Here is a 23,309-nt window from a genome sequence, read left to right as displayed (position 1 = left end):
AAAGCTTGGGATATTTTTTTTTATAACCTAACCCGGCTTTATACTTCTCCACAACTTTATGCCTGACCTGTCTGGTGTGTTACTTGGCCTTCATGATGCTGTTTGTTCACTAAGGTTCTCTAACAAATCTCTGAGGGCTTCACAGAATAGCTGTATTTACACTGAGAATAAATTACACACAGGTGGACTCTGTTTACTAATTAGGTGACTTCTGAAGGCAATTGGTTCCAATAGATTTTAGTTAGGGGTATCAGAGTAAAGGGGGCTGAATACAAATGCACGCCACACTTGTCACATATTTATTTGTAAAAAATTTGGAAAAGCATTTATCATTTTACTTCCACTTCACAATTATTTGCCACTTTGTGTTGTTCTATCACATAAAATCCGAATAAAATGCATTTACGTTTTTGGTTGTAACATGACCAAATGTGGAAAATGTCAAGGGGTATGAATACTTTTTCAAGGCACTATAGCTGATAGTGGTCTGAGACAAATGGCTGGACATTAAGAAAGATACATGAAATGGGGTTTATTTACTGAATGTAAATAGGCTGTTTACTTTGCAAGGAAAATTGCACTTTACAAGGAACTTGAACCAGTATTTAGCGAATAAGGTTAAGGTCTGCTGACTTCCATCATCCAATCATTTGCAAGCAAAATCACAGTTTTTTTTATTTTCCTTGCACATGATTGGGTATTCTTTGCAAAGTGAACCTTCACCCCTTTACTAAGCTTTGGGGTAAATTCCCTTGTAAAGTGCAACTTCCTTTGCAAGTGAACAGCCTTTTTGACTTAAGTAAATTGACCCCAATGTTTATGGCATCCTATGGATGTAAGCCAGTTTAAGGAGAATCTCATCATTTCCTGTCTTTAGGGATTTTAAACAATCAGAACATGATATTGCACTGGTCAAAAAATGTTCTTGCTTAATGAGAAGTTTCTGACATTTCAGAGTCAGGGACTAATACAATTAAAGAGTTGTTCTGCTGTTTAGTGTGTCAAATGGAGCAGGGTAGGGTAGACAGCAATTAGAGTTTACTACAAAGAAAAAAGTGCCCATACAAGCATGTCATATCAAATATAAGGAAAAAACAACACATATGTACAGTGCATCTGGAAAGTATTCACAGAGCTTCACTTTTTCCACATTTTGTTATGTTACAGCCTTATTCCAAAATGGATCAAATTCATTATTTCCTTAAAATTCTACAAACAATATCCTATAATGACAACATGAATGAAGTTTGTTTGAAATCTTTGCAAAATTATTAAAATTAAAAAATCACATGTACATACAGTAAGTATTTACAGCCTTTGCCATGACACTCAAAATTGAGCTGAGGTGCATCTTGTTTCCATTGATTTCCATCCTTGGGATGTTTCTACAACTTGATTGGAGTCCACCTGTGGTAAATTGAGTTGATTGGACATGATTTGGAAAGGTACACACCTATCTATATAAAGTTCCACAATTAACAGTACATGTCAGAGCGCAAACCAAGCAAAGAAGTCCAAGGAATTGTCTGTAGACCTTCGAGACACGATTGTATCGAGACACAAATCTGGGGAAGGGTACAGAAACATTTCTGCAGCATTGAATGGGCCCAATGAGCACAGTGGCCTCCATCACCCGTAAATGAAAGAAGTTTGTAACCACCAGGGGAGGGCCTCCCGGCCAAACTGAGCGATAGGAGGAGAAGGGCCTTAGTCAGGGAGGTGACCAAGATCCTGATGATCACTATGACAGAGCTCCAGCATTTCTCTGTAGAGAGAGGAGAACCTTCCACAAGAACAACCATCTCTGCAGCACTCCACCAATCAGGCCTGTATGGTAGAGTGGCCATAAGGATGCCTCTCCTCAGTAAAAAGCACATGACAGCCCACCTGGAGTTTGCCAAAAGGCACCTAAAGGACTCTTAGACCATGAGAAACAAAATTCTGTGGTCTGATGAAACAAACATTGAACTCTTTGGCCTGAATGGCAAACATCATATCTGGAGAAAAACAGGCACCGCTCATCACCTGGGCAATACCATCTCTATAGTGAAACATGGTGGTGGCAGCATCATGCTGCAGGGATGTTTTTCAGCGACAGGAACTGGGAGACTAGTCAGGATCGAGGGAAAGATGAATGCAGCAATGTACAGAGACATCCTTGATGAAAACCTGCTCCAGAGTGCTCTGGACCTCAGATTGGGGCAAAGGTTCATCTTCCAACAGGACAACAATCCTAAGCACACAGCCAAGATAACAAAGGAGTGGCTATGGGACAACTCTATGAATGTCCTTGAGTGGCCCAGCCAGAGCCCAGACTTGAACCCGATTGAACATCTCTGGAGAGATCTGAAAATGGCTTTGCAACGATGCTCCCCATCCAACCTGATGGAGCTTGAGAGGTCCTGCAAAGAAGACTGTGAGAAACTGCCCAAAAATATGCCAAGCGTGGGGCATGATACTCAAAAAGGCTTCAGGCTGTAATTGGTGCCAAAGGTGCCTTAAGAAATTAGTGAGCAAAGGCTGTGAATATTTATGTACATTTGATTATTTTAGTTTTTTGGGGTTTTTTTAAATAAATTTGCAAAGATTTCAAACAAATTTCTTTCAAGTTGTCATTATGGGGTATTGTTTGTAGAATTTTGAGGAAAATAATGAATTTAATCCATTTTGGAAAAAGCCTGTCGCATAACTAAATGTGGAAAAAGTGAAGCACTGTGAATACTTTCTGGATGCACTGTATACCAGGAAAGTATTTAACATCCAAGTATTGCTAAATTAATCAAGCAACCAACCAACATGGGACCTGTAGCTTTGATCACATACTTTTTCTGACATTATAAAATAATGTTAGCTGTTGAATATTTTCTAGTTACTTTTTAATGTGGTTAAAAAAGAGATGATTTGTTAAGTATGATTTTGAGATGTAACAGTATGTGGAAGGGCATTTTCTCTTTAGCATTTTTTCCTTTCACAATCACTAAAGGAGAACAATTCTAGATTATTATTAGCTGCCAACAGCTGTACTAAGATTTACAGCTAAAAATCTCAACCTTTTATATGTATTTTCAAAATATCATACACATATTTTCATGAACAATAAAAAATATGCAAAGCCATGAACAGCTGCATCAGATTCTGTGTGCATCAGTTTTAGTAAGTCTCCCGCATTGTATCCCACAAACCAAGTGCCATTTTAACTAATTGTGTTTAGCTGTAGCAGAGAGTCATCCCATAACAATTGTCTAAAATAAGATATGAGACTTGGACCATTTCAAAATTCTTCCTCATATTCTTGTGGAACAAGCAGCCCTTACCGAAAGCAAAAGAGAACAATCATCAAAGTGATTTTCTCATGCTAGTAGAAGGGAGATGGGACTAATGTAAAACTATCCACCCCAAAAATTATAATGGAATATTCATAAAGCATTTAATGTAACTTTACCCAAAAATTTAATGGTGGTGGGAAAATTACTTTCATTGAAGATACATGCACCTGGAAAATTCACCTGCAGTGAATGTTTGGTGAAAGTTAGGTTAATTGTTTTACACTAATACATTACATGTTTGTTTTGTTTTTTTGTAGTTCAACTTTAATTATTTTATCTATCTCTTTACAGTATTTGTACGGACACCAAGAATTACAATTGAAGCAAACATGTTTAGGGTAACCAAAAAAAAGTTTTCAGAACTCCCCAATTATTCATTTGACATAATCAAGGTGGATTTTTATTTTTTTTGCACAAATTGGTTCACTCTTCTTTAATGAAAAAAAAAATTAAATATAGGCATGACAGCTTTATGGGAAGAACTTCTAAAGATGACTTATGTCAGATTTTGTAAGAATTTTGTAAAAATGAAACAATATGGTAACTTTTGGTTTTCTGGAAAAGGAACACATCCTCTGAGAGCCATAAATTGATTTTCCATTACATTAGATGACATTGATCTATTGAATGCAATAGATAAAATGTGAAGTAGATACATTACAGATGAATTGTAAATAATAGTCAAACACAGAATATTAGTCAAGGGACTTTTACAGAAGTGGTTGGGGGATCTCACACCTGGTAATCCTTGAACAGTCAGTATGTTATATAACTGTTTCTATAGCTGTTTCCACTGAAAAGCATTTACAAATAAACAATGTCAAACTAAAACCAAGCCAGTAAAACCAAAGCAAAGCCAATAAATCTTTATAAAAATAACCCATTAGGTTCCTCAATATATCTTCATTCTATGATTTGTAGTGAACAATAAGATACTTGATTTTAAGTGAAGGTTCAAATTTCTAATTATATTACGGTAAGAAGCTGGTCTCAAAGTCGTTTTCTGTCTTACTTCACTCATTTAGTGCTGTAGTACTGTATCTTTAGCCAGCACCTCTCCTATGTCAGACAAAAGTTACCATATAGTTTCTCTAATTTTCTCTTCTAGAATCAGAATGGTTTCTGAGAGCAGGGAACATGCGATACTCTTTATTTCCTCCAGAATTATTGAATTACTCCAGTCATACATTTAAGAGGGCAGATTATATTATCTAGAGGGAAAAATTTAAATGGAAAATGTTGGCCCATACAGCCCATATTGCAACCCCACACAACTAAACATCCTGTGTGTGGTTGCTACTGGAAGTCCCAAATTATTTTCCAATTGCAGTGAATTATCTACCTTCTTCATCCCCCTCCTTTAGCACCAGCCTGTGGCAAATCTTGTGTGTTTGGGACCTATTTAAGTTTTTCTCAATTTTTTTATCTCCCTAATCTCAAATCATCTCCCTCTATCCACTTTGCTGTGAAATCCAATGTTTCTAATGGTGGTCTAACAATAGTTTACCTTACCTGCTCTGCACCATTTAATTCGGTCCTCAGATTTTATACCCTGGGAGACCTTGAGAGATCACCACTCAACCCCCTCTGGGATATTTTCCATTACATGCAAATAAACATGACCTCTCACCATGAACTCCTCACCAATTTGAACACATTTAAACATTTATTTTGGTGATCTCTGCACTACCAAAGAAATTACTACTTTAAATGCCCAGCTTACTGCTCTCATTACTACTTCGCTTTATGTTAATAAGTGACTCTTTCATTTCCCCGCCTCCAAAACCAATGAGGACTGGTCACAGTTGTGGCTGAACATCTCCCAAGAGTTGCATATAAGGTGCTAATTCTAACATTGCATCTTAAGAGTCGGCAAATAAAGTGCTGACACATCAGTATCTGATCCCATCCAAAGTAGCAATTGTTTTAATCCAACTGCCTTAACCATACTTCTCAGGAGTCGGCATTTAAAGTAGGCATTTAAAGTACAAACACGTTCTCTAACATTACTTCTCAGGGGTTGACATGTAAGGTGCTAACACCTTGGTATCTGGTCCCATCTATTGTAGCACATTTTTATTCAACTCCTTTAACATTACTTATCAGGAGTTGCCATATACTGTAAAATGCTAACACATTAGTATCTGATCCCATCTAGGGTAGCCCATTTGTATCCCACTGCTTCAAATAAGTGCTTTAGGGATTGCAAAGAAGTTAGCAATGTGCAGTATATATGGTGGACATGTGCCTTCATCACCACATTCTGGTCTAAATTATTTTGACTCATGCACACCTTATTCCATGTGAGAATACAATGCAGCCCATTGATAACTCCGATGCATGATCAGATTGGATTATTACCAGCACAAATTGACCATCTTTACCCTACTAGCTGCAAAACAAACTATGGCTTTAGCAGAGAAATCCTTTCTTTTCCATGAGGTCAAAACCCATCTCCATGGTTTTATGATAAACGAGAACTTATCTACTTATTTAATGTATCAGATACCCATGATACATTTCTTAAGATTTGGCTCCCCTGGCTTATTTACAAACTCATTTCCATAGATCCAGCTACAATCACATCTCTATAACTACTATTAGGGCTAACCCAGACCTTGGCTCGTGGCTTGGGCTACTTTCTTTGGAATTCCCCACTTCTCCCTGCGTTCTTCTGTTTCCCAGTCACCTTCCTTTCCCTCCTACTCCTCTTTCTAAGCTTTTTTTTTTATCTTTCATCCTTCTAATTCCTTTTGTCTCTTGATTTATGTTACTCCCTTTCAAATCTACCATTTCCACCATATTTTATCTTTGAAGCAAATAATCTCTTATTTTTTAGCTGGGTACCAGCTGTAATGTTCCCACTTTATGAAGATGTAACTTTTATGTGTTGACCGCTGCATATTTCTTAGGGTCCTGTGCCCTTTGGCCTTTTTGTATTTAACTTGGGACAAAGGTTTTTTCCTTTCTACTGTATGCTTTGTTGCTTATGACATGGGACATGTTGCTTATGATAATAATTCAAACATATGCTTTCAGTTTCTAAGACAAATAGCAATTTAAATTTGTTTAAAGCTAAACTACACCTTTCTGATGTTTATTTATTTACTTCAAACAGAATTCCAGCTTCAGCACCCATACCCCAACCCCCAAAACATTTCATCCCACTCTTTTCAAATTATTTTATTTTTTAAATATCTATCCTAAATCCCTAAATACTCAGATAATTTAATGGTCATGTTTGATAAGTTGGGTCCTGAGTCTAATTTCTTCTGGACTGCAGAGCGGAAGGGTCCTTCTTTAGGTGCCCATGCCACTACTTAGGTGACATGGGCACTTCCATGTGGCTGTCCATTGACTCCAGGAGACTCTTGTCATGACAAGAGGAGGAAACAAAACTAGATTTCAATATTGGGTCACTGATCTTCACAAGCAGAAACGATGGCGCAGAGGGTTAAGTTAAGGCATACTCAGGTAAGTAAAAAATATTTGTTTTTGGATTTTTTTTGTTATTTTTTATATTTGATAATGGTTGGTAGAGATAAGGGGAGTAGTTTGTTTTGTTCAAAAAAGACTTTAAAGCTACTGGATCAGTATAATTCCTGGAAACCCTTATAAACAATGTCAACCTGCATTTCCCCAATGTCCTCTAAGTTTTTTTTCTCTGACTGTTTATTAGAATTAAAAAATAAGCTTTAATATCTTTATGTAGTTAAAGAGGAGTTCCACCCAGGGGGTCCATTAAAAAAAAAAAAATTAAAAGTCAGCAGCTACAAATACTGCAGCTGCTGACTTTTAATTGGACACTTACCTGTCCCGGGGTCCAGCGATGCGGGGGATCGAAGCCCCGCTCGTCCCCCCCCCTCCGCTCGGCATTTCAACTGTGGGCGCCGGGCAGTGGCTTCACAGCCTGGCACCCACTGCACATGCGCGAGCGGCGCCGCGCGCCATGATTGGCCGCTCAATCACCTGGGACCTGTAATGGGTCCCAGATGATTGACAGGAGGGAGGGAGCAGAGCCGAGCCCTTCCTGTGCCGAGGCGGAAGTGATGTCACCAGCCCAGGCAAAGGAAGAGGCAGACTACGAGGGACCACCTATCAACAGGCATTTAGAGGTAAGTAAGAAAAAAAAAATATCCAAATGTCAAATGTTTTTTTGTTTTTTGTTTTTTTTTAGAATTTTTGAGGTATTTTTGTTTTTTTGGGTGGAACCCCACTTTAAGCTTTTATGTTATTTGTTCAATGCTTTAAATAATTTTTTAATTGGAAATTAACTTTGCTAGCTTTGTTTTGTTTGGTAACTAATGATGCAGGTGCACAACTAACATTAATGACACAGCTATATATATATTCCTTCTTATGTTGCCAAAATATTGTAACATCTTGTCCTTTGTCTTAATAGAACACAATAGAATATTACTAGTCACAAACATTCAACAGCATGTGTCCTTTCCAGGCCTAGCTGCAGATGTCATTGTTTTATTAACAGTAACAACTCTGCACCTGGGGATCACATCTTAAATAGCACACGCTATGAGAAAACAATATGGTACAGTAGCCTGCCCTTTATTAAGTGATACTCATTGTAAATTAGTTAAGGGTTGCTAAGTGATGGAACAGCAACAACAAAAACAGAGAAATAATGCACTCATTCTCAGACTAGGCATGTGAACTATGAAACCCCAGCCAACTTCAGTAACAAAGACAATGGGAAGTGAACCACACAAGGGAGGATGTGCAAATAATTTGCAAATACAGATGCCTGTTCATGTGCACTAAATACATAAAAAATGAATGTCTCACTACTTGAAAAATGTTTAATTAGTACTTATACATTGTGTGAAAAGTGTGTACATTTGCCACTATTGGATCCTATAGTTCATTTAATTTACAAGACTACAATATGTGTAAGAAGTGATTCTTTTTGTGCAAGAACATTTCATTTAATATGAGAGTGTTTAATATGGCTCTGTGTTTATAAGAGTTTTCAAGTAAAAGTTTTAAAGTTCTAAAGTGCCTGGTCTGAGGTTCCTTGGAAAGAGGTGCATGCAAGGCGTATAAAAGAACAAGGCTTATAATGGGGATGAAGAGGAAGTGGTGAAGAGACATTACAGAGGATTAACATGCAGTGGAGCTGGAGGAAGAGAGGCCATACTGGTGTTGTTGTGCTAACGGTTGTCTTGCTATTTCCATGTGTGAGAAACATGAACCATACAAGGGAGGATGTGCAAATAATTTGCAAATGCAGATGCCTGTTCATGTGAACTACATTCAGTGCCTTGAAAAAGTATTCACACCCCTTGAAATTTTCCAAATTTTCTCACGTTATAACCAAAAACGTAAATGTATTTTATTGGAATTTTATGTGATAGACCAACACAAAGTGGAACATAATTGTAAAGTGGAAGGAAAATGATAAATGGTTTTCAATTTTTTTTTTTACAAATAAGTATCTAAAAAGTGTGGCGTGCATTTGTATTCAGCCCCCTTTACTCTGATACCCCTAACTAAAATCTAGTGGAACCAATTGCCTCCAGAAGTCACCTAATTAGTAAATAAAGTCCACCTGTGTGTAATTTAATCTCAGTATTGTCATGGTTATGCAATAGAGTTTTGTCTGTCAGTTTACCTGTCTCCATGTATTCATCTCTAGAGACCAGCTGACTCTCACCTGATTGCTTTTATAATCTCTCCTCTAGCATGGCTCCACCCCAGCTCCTATCAGAGAATATTAACCTCTGCACTGCAGGCCAGCCCTGCTGATCAACCTTTGTGTGTTTTGGCTTCCTGTTTCCTGCCTGGAGTGTGCTCTACATTTGTTTCTGTTACCAACCTTGGTGTGTTCTCAACTATTCCTGTCTGCTCGTGACCCTGACCTTTGGCGTGTCCCCGACTATCCCTGTTTGCCTGTGACCCTGAACCTTGGCGTGAACTCTGTTGTCCTTGTCTTGATCTTGACTTATTCCCTTACTATCCCTATCCTCCTGTTGCCTACTGTGGGTGGGAGCTGGGGGACCCTGGGGGCGCGACCTGGAGCCAGTTGCCGCCCAGTCCATCCTCACCACTAGAGGCTCTGGTGAACACCTGCTGGCTCTTAGACTCCGCACCCCAGGGAATCTTACGCTCTAACCCCGGTGGGATCTGTGTTGGTGTTCCAACAGCCCTGCCTTCCTTACCACCCTGACTCCCATCCGCAGCAGTCCGCTGTAGGGTCCACTACCTTGCGGTGCACTCCTGATCCCAACGGTGTGCATCTGTCACCTAGCCTCAAGGTGACCTGACAAGTATAAATACAGCTGTTCTGTGAAGAGGTTTGTTAGAGAACCTTAGTGAACAAACAGCATCATGAAGGCCAAGGAACACACCAGATAGGTCAGGTATAGTTGTAGAGAAGTTTAAAGCAGGTTTAGATTATAAAAAAATATCCTAAGCTTTGAACATCTCATGGAGCACTGTTCAATCCATCATCTGAAGATGAAAAGGGTATGGCACAACTGCAAACCTACCAAGACATGGCCATCCACCTAAACTGACTGGCCGGGCAAGGAGAGCATTAATCAGAGAAGCAGTCAAGAGGCCCATGATAACTCTGGAGGAGCTGCAGATATCCACAGCTCAGGTGGGAGAATCTGTCCACAGGACAACTATTAGTTGTGCATGCCACACATCTGGCTATATGGCGTGGCAAGAAGAAAGCCATTGTTGAAAGAAAGCCATCAGAAGTCCCGTTTGCAGTTTGGAAGAAGCCATTTGGAGGACACAGCAAATATTTGGAAGAAGGTGCTCTGGTCAGGTGAGACCAAAATTGAACTTTTTGACCTAACTGTGTGTGGTGGAAAACTAACACTGCACATCAACCTGAACACACCATCCCTACTGTGAAACATGGTGGTGGAAGCATCATGTTGTGGGCACGCTTTTCTTCAGCAGGGACAGGGAAGCTGGTCAGAGTTGATGGGAAGATGAATGGAGCCAAATACAGAGCGATCTTAGAAGAAAACCTGTTAGGGTCTGCAACAGACTTGAGAATGGGGCGGAGGCTCACCTTCCAGCAGGACAACGACCCTAAACATACAGCCAGAGCTACAATGGAATGGTTTAGATCAAAGCATATTCATGTGTTAGAATGACCCAGGCAAATTCCAGATCTAAATTCAATTGAGAATCGTTGGCAAGACTTGGAAATTGCTGTTCACAGGCGCTCTCCATCCAATCTGACAGAGCTAGAGCTATTTTGCAAAGAAAATGGGCAAAAATGTTACTCTTTAGATGTGCAAAGCTGGTAGAGACATACCCAAAAAGACTTGCAGCTCTTTTAAATGCAGCGAAAGGTGGTTCTACAAAGTATTGACTCGGGGGCTGAATACAAATGCACACCATACTTTTCATATATTTATTTGTAAAAGATTTTGAAAACCATTTATCATTTTCCTTCCACTTCACAATTATGTGCCACTTTGTGTTGGTCTATCACATAAAATCCCAATAAAATACATTTACTTTTTTGGTTGTAACATGACAAAATGTGGAAAATGCCAAGGGGTATGAATACTTTTTCAAGGCACTGTACATAAAAATAAATTTGTCTCACTACATGAAGTAGCATTTAAATTATTAATTTAATTAGTGCTTCTACATTATGTGAAAGTTGCGTACATTTGACACTGATGGATCCTATAGTTTATTCAATTTACAAGACTACAATATGTGTAAGAAGTGATTCTTTTTTGTACAAGAACATTTCATTCAATGTGGGAAATGTTCAAGGGAAATCCATAAAAAAAAAAAATTCCATAACCATGATTGAGACTTTGTTACCAAACTAAATCATAGCATATTAACATATCAATAAGAAATGTTTCTAATTTTTGTTTGTTAAATATGTGAGAAGATTCAGAAATACACAAATCACAGTTTTGTTGTGACTGTATACTAGATCACTCAAACAAGTTAGATTTAATTCCACATCACAAATGATATTTGCACTCCAGCACACACACCCCTCATTATTCCGTATCCATATCACCAGGTTGCAGTCACAAAAAGCCAAAACAAAATTCATATTTAGCTGCAAACTGAAATATGATTAGTTAAAAGGGTTTATTGCACACTCAACATATCCAAAAGCAGTTCTAAATTCTTAAAAGTACAAACAACAAAGTGCATTAATATATAACAAATGCAAGCATAAGTGCAAGTGTGTAGCCAATAGCACATCAAAGTGCAAGTGCCCGTGCAAAAGTTCATAGGATTTCCATTTATTAAATAATCTGTGATATATAGCAGTTTGTGTGCTTTGACTGAAGGTGTCTCTACCCTTCTACTTCCTGGTGTAAAAACAGTGTTTCCACCACCATGTGTCACCAAACAGAGCCTCTTGCCAAAGGGTGTGGACCATTAAAGTGGTTCTAAAGGCTCCATGTTTTTTACCTCCATGCATTGTATGCAAGAAGGTAAAAAACCTTCTCTGTGCAGCAACCCCCCTAAAACTCACCTAAGCCTGATCTTTCTCCAGCGCTGTGCACGAGAGCCTCAAATCTCCAGGACAGTGTTGCCAACCGTCAGTATTTTTACTGGCAGCCAGAAAAAAAACAGGCATTTTTCTCCTGCCAGCAAATGCCAGTAAAAGTAAAAGGTTGCCAGTAAAAAATACGGCTGTGATGCTCGGCTTGGTCCAGAGCCATCTGAGACCATCCGAGTGCCTGCTACAGTGTGATCAGGGGACTCTGGCAGAGGCAGTGCCTAAGCATGTCCTGTGATGTCATCAGAGCGGCCAGAGCCTCATGTGCAGGTTTGTGGTATGGGAGCAAGGCAGGCTGGGACCGGGATCGTCAGTGCTGTTTAGACTGGAGGGACCGCTTGGCTTGGAGAGAGACTGTCACTGTGACTCAGGAGGGGCTTGTGGTGTCAGTGATCTGTGCTGCTGCACACTGCTGTCAGTGTCACTGTGAGAGTCAATTTTATGTGTGTGCCGCCCATTCTAATTTCTTGCACTCCTGAGTCCTGTCCCTGAGTCACTTACTTACTATATCGAAAATGAAATAAGAAATATGTTTTTTGCCCTATTATCTACCTTAAATCATATTGCTAATTGCACATTGTAATTGTAGCCTAAATACTCTCATTTGCACTTTAAACTGTAATTTTGTAATTTTTGGAAATGCCAGTAAAAACATGGCTTTGCCAGTAAATTTTAGGTGTTGTGTCAGTAAATTTCAATCTGGTAGGTTGGCAACACTGCTCCGGGAACACTCCCAACTTGTTGGCTGAAACAGCAGCAGGAGCCAATGTCAATCACAGCCAGTGAGCCAACGAGGAGAGAGAGGGGCAGGGCCAAGCTGCAACTCTGTGTGTGACTGGACACGCAGAGCAGTGGCTCGGCAGTGAGCCTGCCTGCTCTGGGGGCACTCGGCAGGAGGGAGGTGCAAGGAGCGCTGGCGGGAAACCTGAGAAAAGGAGGATCAGGGGTGCTCTGTGAAAAACCACTGCACAGAGCAGGTATGTATATAATATATATAACATGTTTATTATTTTAATATAAAAAATACAAAGCTTTAATATCACTTTAAGTTATAAATGGTCAAATAGAGCTCAAGCATGTTCCGTGCCACGTGGTTTCCCAGTCTGAGTTCCGTCTCCAACCTGGATCGCCTCCTTCACCATCAACTGTCACCACAATTTCAGTGCTGATTTGGCATAGGTCTGATTCAGTTTCTCCAAATGTTCTTTGTACAAAGGTTGTATAATGCACATGAACAAAGAACAAGAACACCCTCAGTTTCTGAATCTGAGTAGAAGATAAGGTCTCCAACATCCTAGGTTTGGACTGAACTGTTGGCTCATCCCTGCTCCTAACGTTTGGTATTTTCTGCTAAAAGAGCCTCACAATCCTTCCAGGGTTTTATTAGGTTAGCATTTTTGATTTTTGTGGGACTTTCTCTTTCCTGATTGGTATATTTGGTAACTGACATTAATGATTTTCTCTCTGATTCCTGTCCATGCAACAAATGGTGCAACTTATGACAGATTAATGTAACTGTCTGTAAGGTATATATGAGTCTTTTACTCAATTGACGAAAAAACTGAATTTTGTCTGTGACACAATATTTACACATGCAACACAATTCACTCCATTAAGGAAAGGTTTTATTTATCTCTTTTCTTATTATGAAATATGCTGATATTCCTTAATGAATTTATCATATCCATAGTGATAAATGTAGAAGTTTTGCACATAAAAACGACCTGAGTTTCTCGTACATGGAAATAGCAATACAACTGTTAACATAACACCAATATGGCCTCTACTCCTGCGGCTCCATCCGTGAATGTTGTCCTGCAACAATGATTTTTTTTCACAATCCTTCGACAATTAAACGTAATAAAACTAAATAAAAGGCACTTATTTTTTAGCAGTGTTAGTTTAAAAATAAATAATGTTACTGTCCATAAAAAGTGTGCATTCTATTCTTTAATTTGTCCTGTTGAAAACAACACTAAAATTATGATTTTGGTACAAAGCATTGCAAAGTTATTTACAAATGAAGTAAACTAGGTTTTTGAAATTTTTAGCTTTTTTGAGTGTGAAACATGTAAATATATGTAAAAGGTGTAAACATATTAATGAACAAAGCAAACAAAAACAGAAAAAAAAGTTTAAATATTAGTTATTAAAATAGACAAAAAAAATCACCAGGGAAATTATAATTTAATGAAGGAGAAAAATAAGTTAATTAGGGCTGATTAAAGTAAACTAAGGGGTTCAACAGAGGAACATTTAATTAAAAAAAAAAAAAAATATATATATATATATTTTACTTGTCAGGCTGCTTTAACTGACTTTATCTGGAGATCAAAGTTCATCCCTTTGATCTTCCTGTCATGGCTCTGCTAGGCAAAGTTCAAACATTCCTGTTGGCTCACCACTATGATAGGTGGCCTTACTGGCCAATTACACTAAAAGTAGAAAGGGGCTGGTAAGTTTTGTCACTTTGCCAGGAAGTCCCAAAGATTTTCCTCTCTCAACAGCTTGGGATTCAACCACAAAGGCAAGGTTTGAGAGGCAACTGCATTGGCGCCTACCTGCATAGGTACCTGCACTTTACATTTCAGCAGGTGAGAAAGCCTATTTTAGTACTAATACACCCACAGCAACTTGTCAGAATCTATTTTTTACTGGTCTGCCTTGAGTGCATTGAGTACATTTATAAATTATAGTAGTTTTGCATATATTTTATTTCTTTAGTAAGGTCAAGAATAAGAAATAAAAATGTAAATATATATATATATATATATATATATATATATATATATATATATATATATATATATATATATATATATATATATATATCTTTTTTTTTAAACATATATTCTTTTGTTATAAATTAAGCTTCATTCAAATTGGTGTTAACACCTGTTCTGCGAAGTTGAGGTTTGCTAATGTGCCTGTGCACCCACTCCTGCATGCATGTGAAATTTTGACATGTGGCTGTGTCCATGCAGTTGCAGCTTGCATGCAGAACACGTATCAACGCCATCTAAAGGAAGCCTTATTATTTGTATTATTACAAATAGTAATTATAAAAAAGCAGCACTACTAGGAGTAGAAGATGTAGCAATTGTTGCAGTAGTGGTGGTGATAGTTGTCGTAATAGTAATAATAGTAATCAGTATAATTATTCATTGGTTCTGCAAGCCTATGCAGTGAGGCACTAAATACACATAAAAACTGACACATTTGAATGGATGCAGTATAGAACTATAGCTCTTCCTTTAAAAAAAGTTATGTCAAGGTTTTCTAAAAGTCATTAAACCAGTAAGTGTATCTAAGTGCTTTCAATTACTCATACATGGTTTTATTTATTCATCAAAGATCTTGTACTTAATCTGAGTGAAACAGACCAGCAAATGGGAAGGAAGTTTTAAAATGGGAGGAAATCATCTTTTATTTCCACATGTGGCTTTATTTATTGTAATATCCTTGCTTGAATAAGGTTCATGGGGTGCGACGTGCTGGTAAAATAACATGATATTTCAAAAAGGTATAGCAAAGTACAACTGTCCTTACTTGCACAAGTCAAGCTTAATCAAAACAGAAAATGTCACCAAATGATTTCTTGTTTGTCAGAGAACTATTGGAAGAAAAAGATTAGCTCTGCTGAATGTGTAATTGTTATCCCAGCATGTGAAAGCCGCTGGCAAAACAAATGGTGTATCCAGATGTAAATCTCTAGAGAACTCAAAAACACATTCATTCCTAATGCTGTATGTTCACAATTGCTAGGGTTCCATTATTTTTATGCACTAGCCTTTTCTTATCCATCTTCTTAGCAGAAACCCATTACTTTATCCAGAGGAGTAAACACTTTGGCCAAGGTCCCTCAACACATGGGGCATGAAGCTGCAGTATCACATGTGATAATAACACTTAATTTATCACTGTAAAAAAATTCAGATCTTTGGAATGTCTGTAACTTTTTTAAAAACAACTTTATGTTTTATTCAAGCCTAAAATAAATACAAAGAAGGATGGGCGCTGAATCCCAAAACAAGCATGTAAACTGTAACCGCAGCCAGGTGTAAAGCCAGGTGCATGGGTAGCTTCAGGCAGCCTTGAAAGAGGCCACTAGGGTAGTCAAACAGATGAATGGCAAGAAATAACACTGAACAGATGGTCCAATGTAAAAAAAACTGAAAATTGTTTTATTAATGGGAAATGTAATATAGCTGGACTCAAAGTATTTGCATAGTCTTGGGTTAGTGCTGGAGTTCAGTGTTAGTCCTGGAGTTCAGTGGTTACTTACCTCATTACACGGTCCTGTATTACTGCTTGTTCTCTCTTCTTCCCTCCAATTGGAAATGTACTGTCACTGTGAAACAGGAGATTACTTTCCCAGCATAATTTGCAGTGCCAGGTACTGGAGTGCAGAGCATTCAAGCACTCTGCACTCTGCTACCAATCTAGAAAGTGTCCTGTTTCCTGCAGGACAGCCTGAGGGACATCAAAATAATAGGAATGGCCCAAGGCATCCGAAACAGTTGGCAAGGTTGACTTTAGCTTTTACTAATCCACCGCAGAGATACAGTATATGACCATTAATTTATGATTAAATAGTGCTTATTGAATTTCCAAGAAGATACAAACATATATAGCGTCTGTATAGACATAACAGGTGCAAATACAGGGCTTCATGTAAAGGTATTAGCATTGCATAGACATAGACTTTCTATTAGCAAAAATGTGTGTGTGTGTGTGTGTGTGTGTGTGTGTATATATATATATATATATATATATATATATATATATATATATATATATAAATTTATCTATAATGTAGTATTTAATGTTTCACATGTTACTAAAATGAAAAGAGAAGTTCGGGTTTCCACAAAAAAATATATATATATACTCGCCTTGGTGGAGGCTGATTGCTCAGTTCTTTTTGCTTTGAGCAGAGAGCTGGTGACTGTCAGTCACCGTCTCTCTGCTCTGCCCCTCCAGCGCTCTATGCAGGGGGACGGGAGCGGCTGGCTCAGTCTTCCTGTGGCTCACTGAGAGGCTGGTCCAGGCTTCTGGGTGGATCCCCAGTGTCAATCCAGCACCTGCACCGGCTGACTTTAGCCTGCTGGTAACTGAAAACAGTTCACAGGAGTGCAGAACGAACTGCACTCCTGTGATACTTGGGAGAAGTAGGACCAAAAAAGCTTTGCCCATACTTCTTCTTTAAGCATTAGGTGCATACTTGTTTTTTAATCTCTTTTTAATCTCTTTATTATTTTTCTTTATTAACTGTAATGCCGAATAACCAGAGACTTTGCCCATCTGGAAGCTTAGATGAGAGGAGCAAGGCCTCTGGTTAAGGAAACAAAATCGCACCATCTATGGCCATCTTCAGCCAAGCACACGGTGAGGCCTGATAACAAAAGCTCTTTAGTAATACAGGCAGCCTTCCAGGGGACAGAGGCCCCAGGACAGTGAGAGCTGAACAAACCCTCCCAAACATTTATCTTCTACCCAGCCACACCTTCTGGGCCTACTTCCCAGGGATTGGCTGAGGTCAGATAAATATTCATATCTCAGTGGTTAACCCTCCTATTCTATTTCTGGAAGTTTTTTCTAGAGGCAGGCAGGAGCAATCAACCACCAGGTTTATATAGTTGCTCACACTATAGCGTGAAAGTGTTATAATCTGAGCACAACATCCCTTATGATATTTCTGAGACAAATCTGAAATTGTTCAGATATATTTATTTTTCAGGATGTTTCCAATGGTCTTTTTTCTGTTGTTATGTGTATGATTCCCAGTGATAAATAGCAGGGAAGGCAAGTGGTTGGAAAGAGCAGGAACAGCTGTAATATTAGGCTCCTTTTCTATAGAACCACAGCAGCCTTATATGCTGATTGTGGTTTACTTTCATATACTGTACCTATTTCATTTATCTATCCATCCATGGGAATTTTATGAATTATTTTTTTGAGCATGCATATGCAATAGGTTTATATAAGCAAAAACAGCAGCTTTTAATGTAAGGAAATGCCGCAAAAGTCTAACATAAGGTAGAAAATCAAAACCTAAAAACTCATAAACATGAATTTATTTAAACATGCATTTCAAAGCTGCAGTAAAATTTATGTAAAAACATAAATAGGTTTTAGGTTTACTGCACAACAGTTTACTTAGTTGGTGAACATAGATATTAATCCCCAGCTACGGACTTCCAGCAAGGGAAAGGGCATCCAAGTCTTAAAAGAACATGGAAACCTGTTGTATTCAAATTTTTCTTAAAGGTGTGATGATTTTAAAAATGTATAGAACATTTTAAAGCAAATATATTTATAAACAGCACTAATAAGGAACATTCACACCAATTATCTGCAGGGATCAATCACCCTCTTCTGGCAGCTACTTCTATTTGTTTATTATATTAAAATGGTAAATGCAGTTCTCTGTGGATATGAAGCTTGGACCAATCCGCTTAAGCTTCCCTCCAAGACATAAGTAAAAGAAATAAATTATTGCCACCGAACCTAAGTTTATAATTATATTTTCTAAGCACGTTCATTGATTATCTGACTTTCTCTTGCAGAGTTGCAAAACTAATGAAAGTCCCAGTGTATGAAACACCAACTGGCTGGAAATATTTTGCAAATTTAATGGACTCTGGGCGGTGTTCACTTTGTGGGGAAGAGAGTTTTGGCACAGGTAAAGTATTTTATTTTGGAGAAGCTAAGCAGCATGCCATTTGTGACTACAAATATTATAAACATAAGCAATATCTAAAGTGTTCAACTAACCTGCAGTAAAGATAAACAGGCCTAAATCCGAAACATTGCCAAATCTATTTTTCAATTGCCATTGTCATATAACCTCCTTGTTACATTTAGCTATCCACAGTTTTGAACCTCCTCAGTATTCTAGTGCTGTAGCAACACAGCTGTAGCAAAATACCTTATCTGCAGGCAGACAGATCTGTATATTGACTCCTCAGGCGGTTAGGAACAGTCATTCCCCCTGTCACCCTTCTGACTTGATATAAAAACTTGTAGTGGAACCCAGAGTTGTGGGACGGCAAGCACCACAGTGATTTGAGAAGTGGTTTAGGTTTTAGGGCAGCAAGGATTTTGGGGGAGGTAAGAGGTGCAATGCCTAACACCGCATCCTATAGGAAAAGTTAGTAGTGTTAAAACTGTTACAGCTGTAGCAGCTAATGCCAATTGTTTACTATTTTACCCCACCCAACCTCTCACTTAGCTCCCCACTTTCCTACAGAAACTTCAGGCTTTCTCCAACTACACAAAACTGCAGAAATAGGAGGCACTGAATGCTCCCTGACTTACTTGACAGCCTGAGATCATATTTTCCCTTCAAATGGGTGCAGTCAGCAATCACATATCTGGGCACACAAATACCTGCTAACCTTTCTCACAATCCAGCTCCCAACTTTACTCCTTTCCTATGTAAGATCAGGCAGGATTTTGAATTCAGGGGAAAATTCACACTTGTGGTTCAGTTGATACAATGTCTTTTACTAACCCTCCCAGTTGCTATCCCTTGGAACGACCTGAATATACTATGCACGGAATTTAATAAATTCATTTGGATGGGCGACCTACCCATCTCCTACTCCTACCTAAATCAAAGGCAGGCATTGCCTTCCTTGACTCACTTTTAGAATATGCTGCCACTCACCCATGCAAATAATTGACTGGTGCTGTTTGCCAGGATCACAAACTTTGGCACCATTCCCTCTACTAGGTGCACCCTGGGCATGGAGAATCAGCACTCTCCACTTTACTGACTCACCTACTGGTAAGCGCTTTGTGAAGGTGTTTTACAATCTTTCCTGCAAGTGGATTTCACAGATTTCACACTAACCCCCTCGAATGTCATCCATAATTGGTCAATCTTAGTTTCTTCCCAGTGACCATGAGAAAACCTTTAAACTGTGGGTAAGGCATATTTTTTTTCCAGTTTCACCTCTTCTTCAAGTTGGTAGATATCTGCCCTCCTTCATTCTGATTCAAGCACAGAAGAGAATTTTTTCTATTCACTTCTTACACACATGACTTTCACTCAGTCACTTACCCCTTTTGAGGAGATCTGTTTGAAACTGGACCCACTCAAGAGAACTCCCTCTACATCCCACCAATTGTTTTTAGCAAACTATAACATCTTCTTCACCCCAAAGTAGATTGACCATTAAAAGATTTCTCAAATGGTGCCTCCGTAGGCAAAAATATCAAGAAATAACGTTTAAACTCATGAAGCGATACAAAGTCCTGTTGGTTCTCTCCCATATCTTTCACAGTGCCACAGATAGGTGTTGGAAATTAAGTGGGGCCAGAGGTACTCTTAAATAATGCATAAGCTGATAAACATTGACCTTGGTTTAAACCCTGCAGCGTGCTTTCTTCACCTCACCCCAATACCAGAAGCTAGATACAACAAATCGCTCTTGGTGCATATTCCTAAAGCCTGAATTTCGTGCACATGAAACCCCCCCCCCCCCCCGGTCCACTTTTTTGCTTTTGTAAATTATATAATGTACATGGAGGATTTAACTGCTGCACTTAAAGACAGATCTGATTCTTTCAGGCAATCTTGGTTTTACTGGGTATAATCTACTCGTTGACAGAGGCCCAAGGCCCCACGTTGTTCGTTCCAAGATGCATTTTGGTCTGCTTCAATCTTGTCTTGCTTTAATCATGTACTACTGACTTCTTTGCTTGAAAATTATATATGAATATATACATCTAAAATTGATGTACCACTCTTATAAATGATTACAAAATGTTGGACTTTTCTGCTTCTTTTTACTAAGATTAAGATCTACTTGCAGTGTTTGGACATATTATCTGACACAATTTTGATTATGTCACTTAAAGACCCTATATAATAATGAGAAGTACATTTCTAAAGCATTTCAATTTTTAAAGCAATTATTCAACCCCAGTCTGTGTTCAGTCAGTGAAACCATAATTCCAAACCTTTTCCCAAATATATAGGAAAATATGAGATTTAATTCCACACCCTACCTAGTACTGATAACCAAAATACAATCTACTAAGCCCCACCCTTGGTGGAGGAAGACTGTGCCAATAAATTAGGGAAAGGGATATGTATGACAGTTCTACAACCTCCTCTCTACTTAGACCAATGCACCAACAAAACACCAAAACAGGCTTAATGTGGTTAACATAATTGTAAAGGTTTCCTTATTTTTTTTTAAATGAACCCATGTCTAATTTTTCTCATGAGGTAAGTGGGATCAAATGCCAATGTAAGCAATCAGTGTAAACAAAGCCATGTGTTGGATCAAATTATGTTCACATGGAAAAATTGGAAGTCATTATAATCCAGGCTATCGTTAATGTCCTAAAAAAGTAAATGCAAATTGCTTTGTGAGTATATTAGATATACATATCTATGTGTATACAAACAAAACTTTCACTTTATTCTGAGAACTAATTTAAACCAGCTGCGTGCCTACAGAACAAGACCGTTTTTTACAGCATCACATTTTTGCTTTGGCCTGTAAATAAAAGCAATTCTTCTGCTATAAAAGGCCAGATAGGCTTAAAACTGAATTTCCCAGAACAGCATTTTGGCAGCGTGTCTTGGAGCTGAATTCATATTTTCAGATACTCTTCCATTTCTGTAGAAGCACATGGAGAATGTCTGAGATGTGCTATTTGTGATGCATAGTGCCAACTTTAGAGCAGAGAAAGGTCTGGGAGCATTGATGATATCATCTACAGTGTGCTCATCCCATACAGTTGTTTCAGAGCATTCCAGACTAGTTCCAGCCATTATTTGAATACATTGAATGCACCCATTCAATAATATAAGAGAAAGAGCTTTCCTTCTGCTGTTCAGGAAAGAAGAGATATTAAAGATAAAGCATACTGTATTTTCAGTGAGTCATTTGGTATGTATACTCCAGGAGCAGGTGGAGTACCCCCAGAGACAGGGAGGGCCAGCTTTTCACCCCAGGGCTGAGTCCATGGCTAAAATTGTGGACTGAAATAACATAGGGCATCAGTCACTTTATTACTTTTTTAGAAGTTGTATTACCAAATACCCAGAGTTATGCCCCGTACACACGGTCGGACATTTATCGGACATTCCGACAACAAAATCCTAGGATTTTTTCCGACGGATGTTGGCTCGAACTTGTCTTGCATACACACGGTCACACAAAGTTGTCGGAAAATCCGATCATTCTGAACGCCATGACGTAAAACACGTACGTCGGGACTATAAACGGGGCAGTAGCCAATAGCTTTCATTTCTTTATTTATTCTGAGCATGCGTGGCACTTTGTGCGTCGGATTTGTGTACACACGATCGGAAATTCCGACAACGGATTTTGTTGTCAGAAAATTTTATAGCCTGCTCTCAAACTTTGTGTGTCAGAAAATCCAATGGAAAATGTGTGATGGCGCCAACACACGGTCGGAATTTCCGACAACAAGGTCCTATCACACATTTTCCGTCTGAAAATCCGACCGTGTGTACGGGGCATAACACTTACAGACTTTTCCAGAACCATTTCCAGCTACACAGTGTAAAGAGCCTTTAAGTCAATCCAGTGTTCCGTTCCCATCAGATTAATGGAAGTGACGTTCCGTCAGCTGCGCATGTGTTCCATCGCTAATCTAACAGAACACCTGCAGTCAGAAGAAGACAGCGGACATCTTACTACACCCAGCTACATCTTGAATTTCACAGTAATCTTAGCAATAAAGTGAGCATATATAAATAAATACAGTATATTGACATCTGTGATGCTGTTTGGATTTTTAGCTTTGAAAGGCTAAAGGTCTAGCGCTGAGCAGCGCCAACATAGCCTCCGCCACCTTCCTGCTACTGTCATCCAGCTTCTTTCAAAATGTGACATGAAAACAGCATCACAGATGTCAACATACTACATTTTTTATATACGCTCATTTTATTGCTAGAATTAAAATTACACGTAGCTGGGTGTAGTAGATGTCCACTGCCACCTTCTTCTGACTGCAGGTGTTCTGTCAGATTAGCAAACCTGGTAGCGGTGGTACGCATATGCAGCTGATGGAACGTCACTTCCGTTACCTAATCTGATGGGTTGCCGATTCTGACAGAACACCGGCAACACTATAGATAACTTCCTAAGCTGGTAACAGACTTTTCTCTCAGTGCTGGTTCCTGTGCCCTCTGTACAATTTCCTAGAGACACCAGGCTCCTGTGGAAAAACCAGGCTCCATCCTGGTTTTCTACAGCAAGGTCCTGCTCCTGGGTCTCGATCTTGACACAGCTTCCCCCATCAACATTCAGGATGGCCTCTAGGACCACTTCAAGCCATGGAAAGAGAGGGATCACAAGACCTGCCATAAATACAGTATTTCACAAAAGTGAGCACACCCCTCACATTTTTGTAAATATTTTATTATATCTTTTCATGTGACACCACTGAAGAAATGACACTTTGCTACAATG

The 23,309-nt window shown here is 38.8% G+C and overlaps 1 protein-coding gene across 1 annotated transcript in view; it reads left to right on the top strand.

Moving 5' to 3' along the window:
- Positions 1–23,309, top strand: part of PGM5 (phosphoglucomutase 5) — a 166,806-nt gene that overhangs the window by 66,109 nt on the left and 77,388 nt on the right. The window contains exon 7 of the mRNA XM_073634792.1: positions 18,417–18,532. Coding sequence (XP_073490893.1) covers positions 18,417–18,532 — 116 coding nt within the window. The remainder of the gene's footprint in view (positions 1–18,416; positions 18,533–23,309) is intronic.

This window comes from Aquarana catesbeiana, linkage group LG01 (genome assembly GCF_042186555.1).
Source record: "Aquarana catesbeiana isolate 2022-GZ linkage group LG01, ASM4218655v1, whole genome shotgun sequence".
NCBI lineage: Eukaryota > Metazoa > Chordata > Amphibia > Anura > Ranidae > Aquarana > Aquarana catesbeiana.
This window is presented reverse-complemented; position numbering and strand designations above follow the sequence as displayed.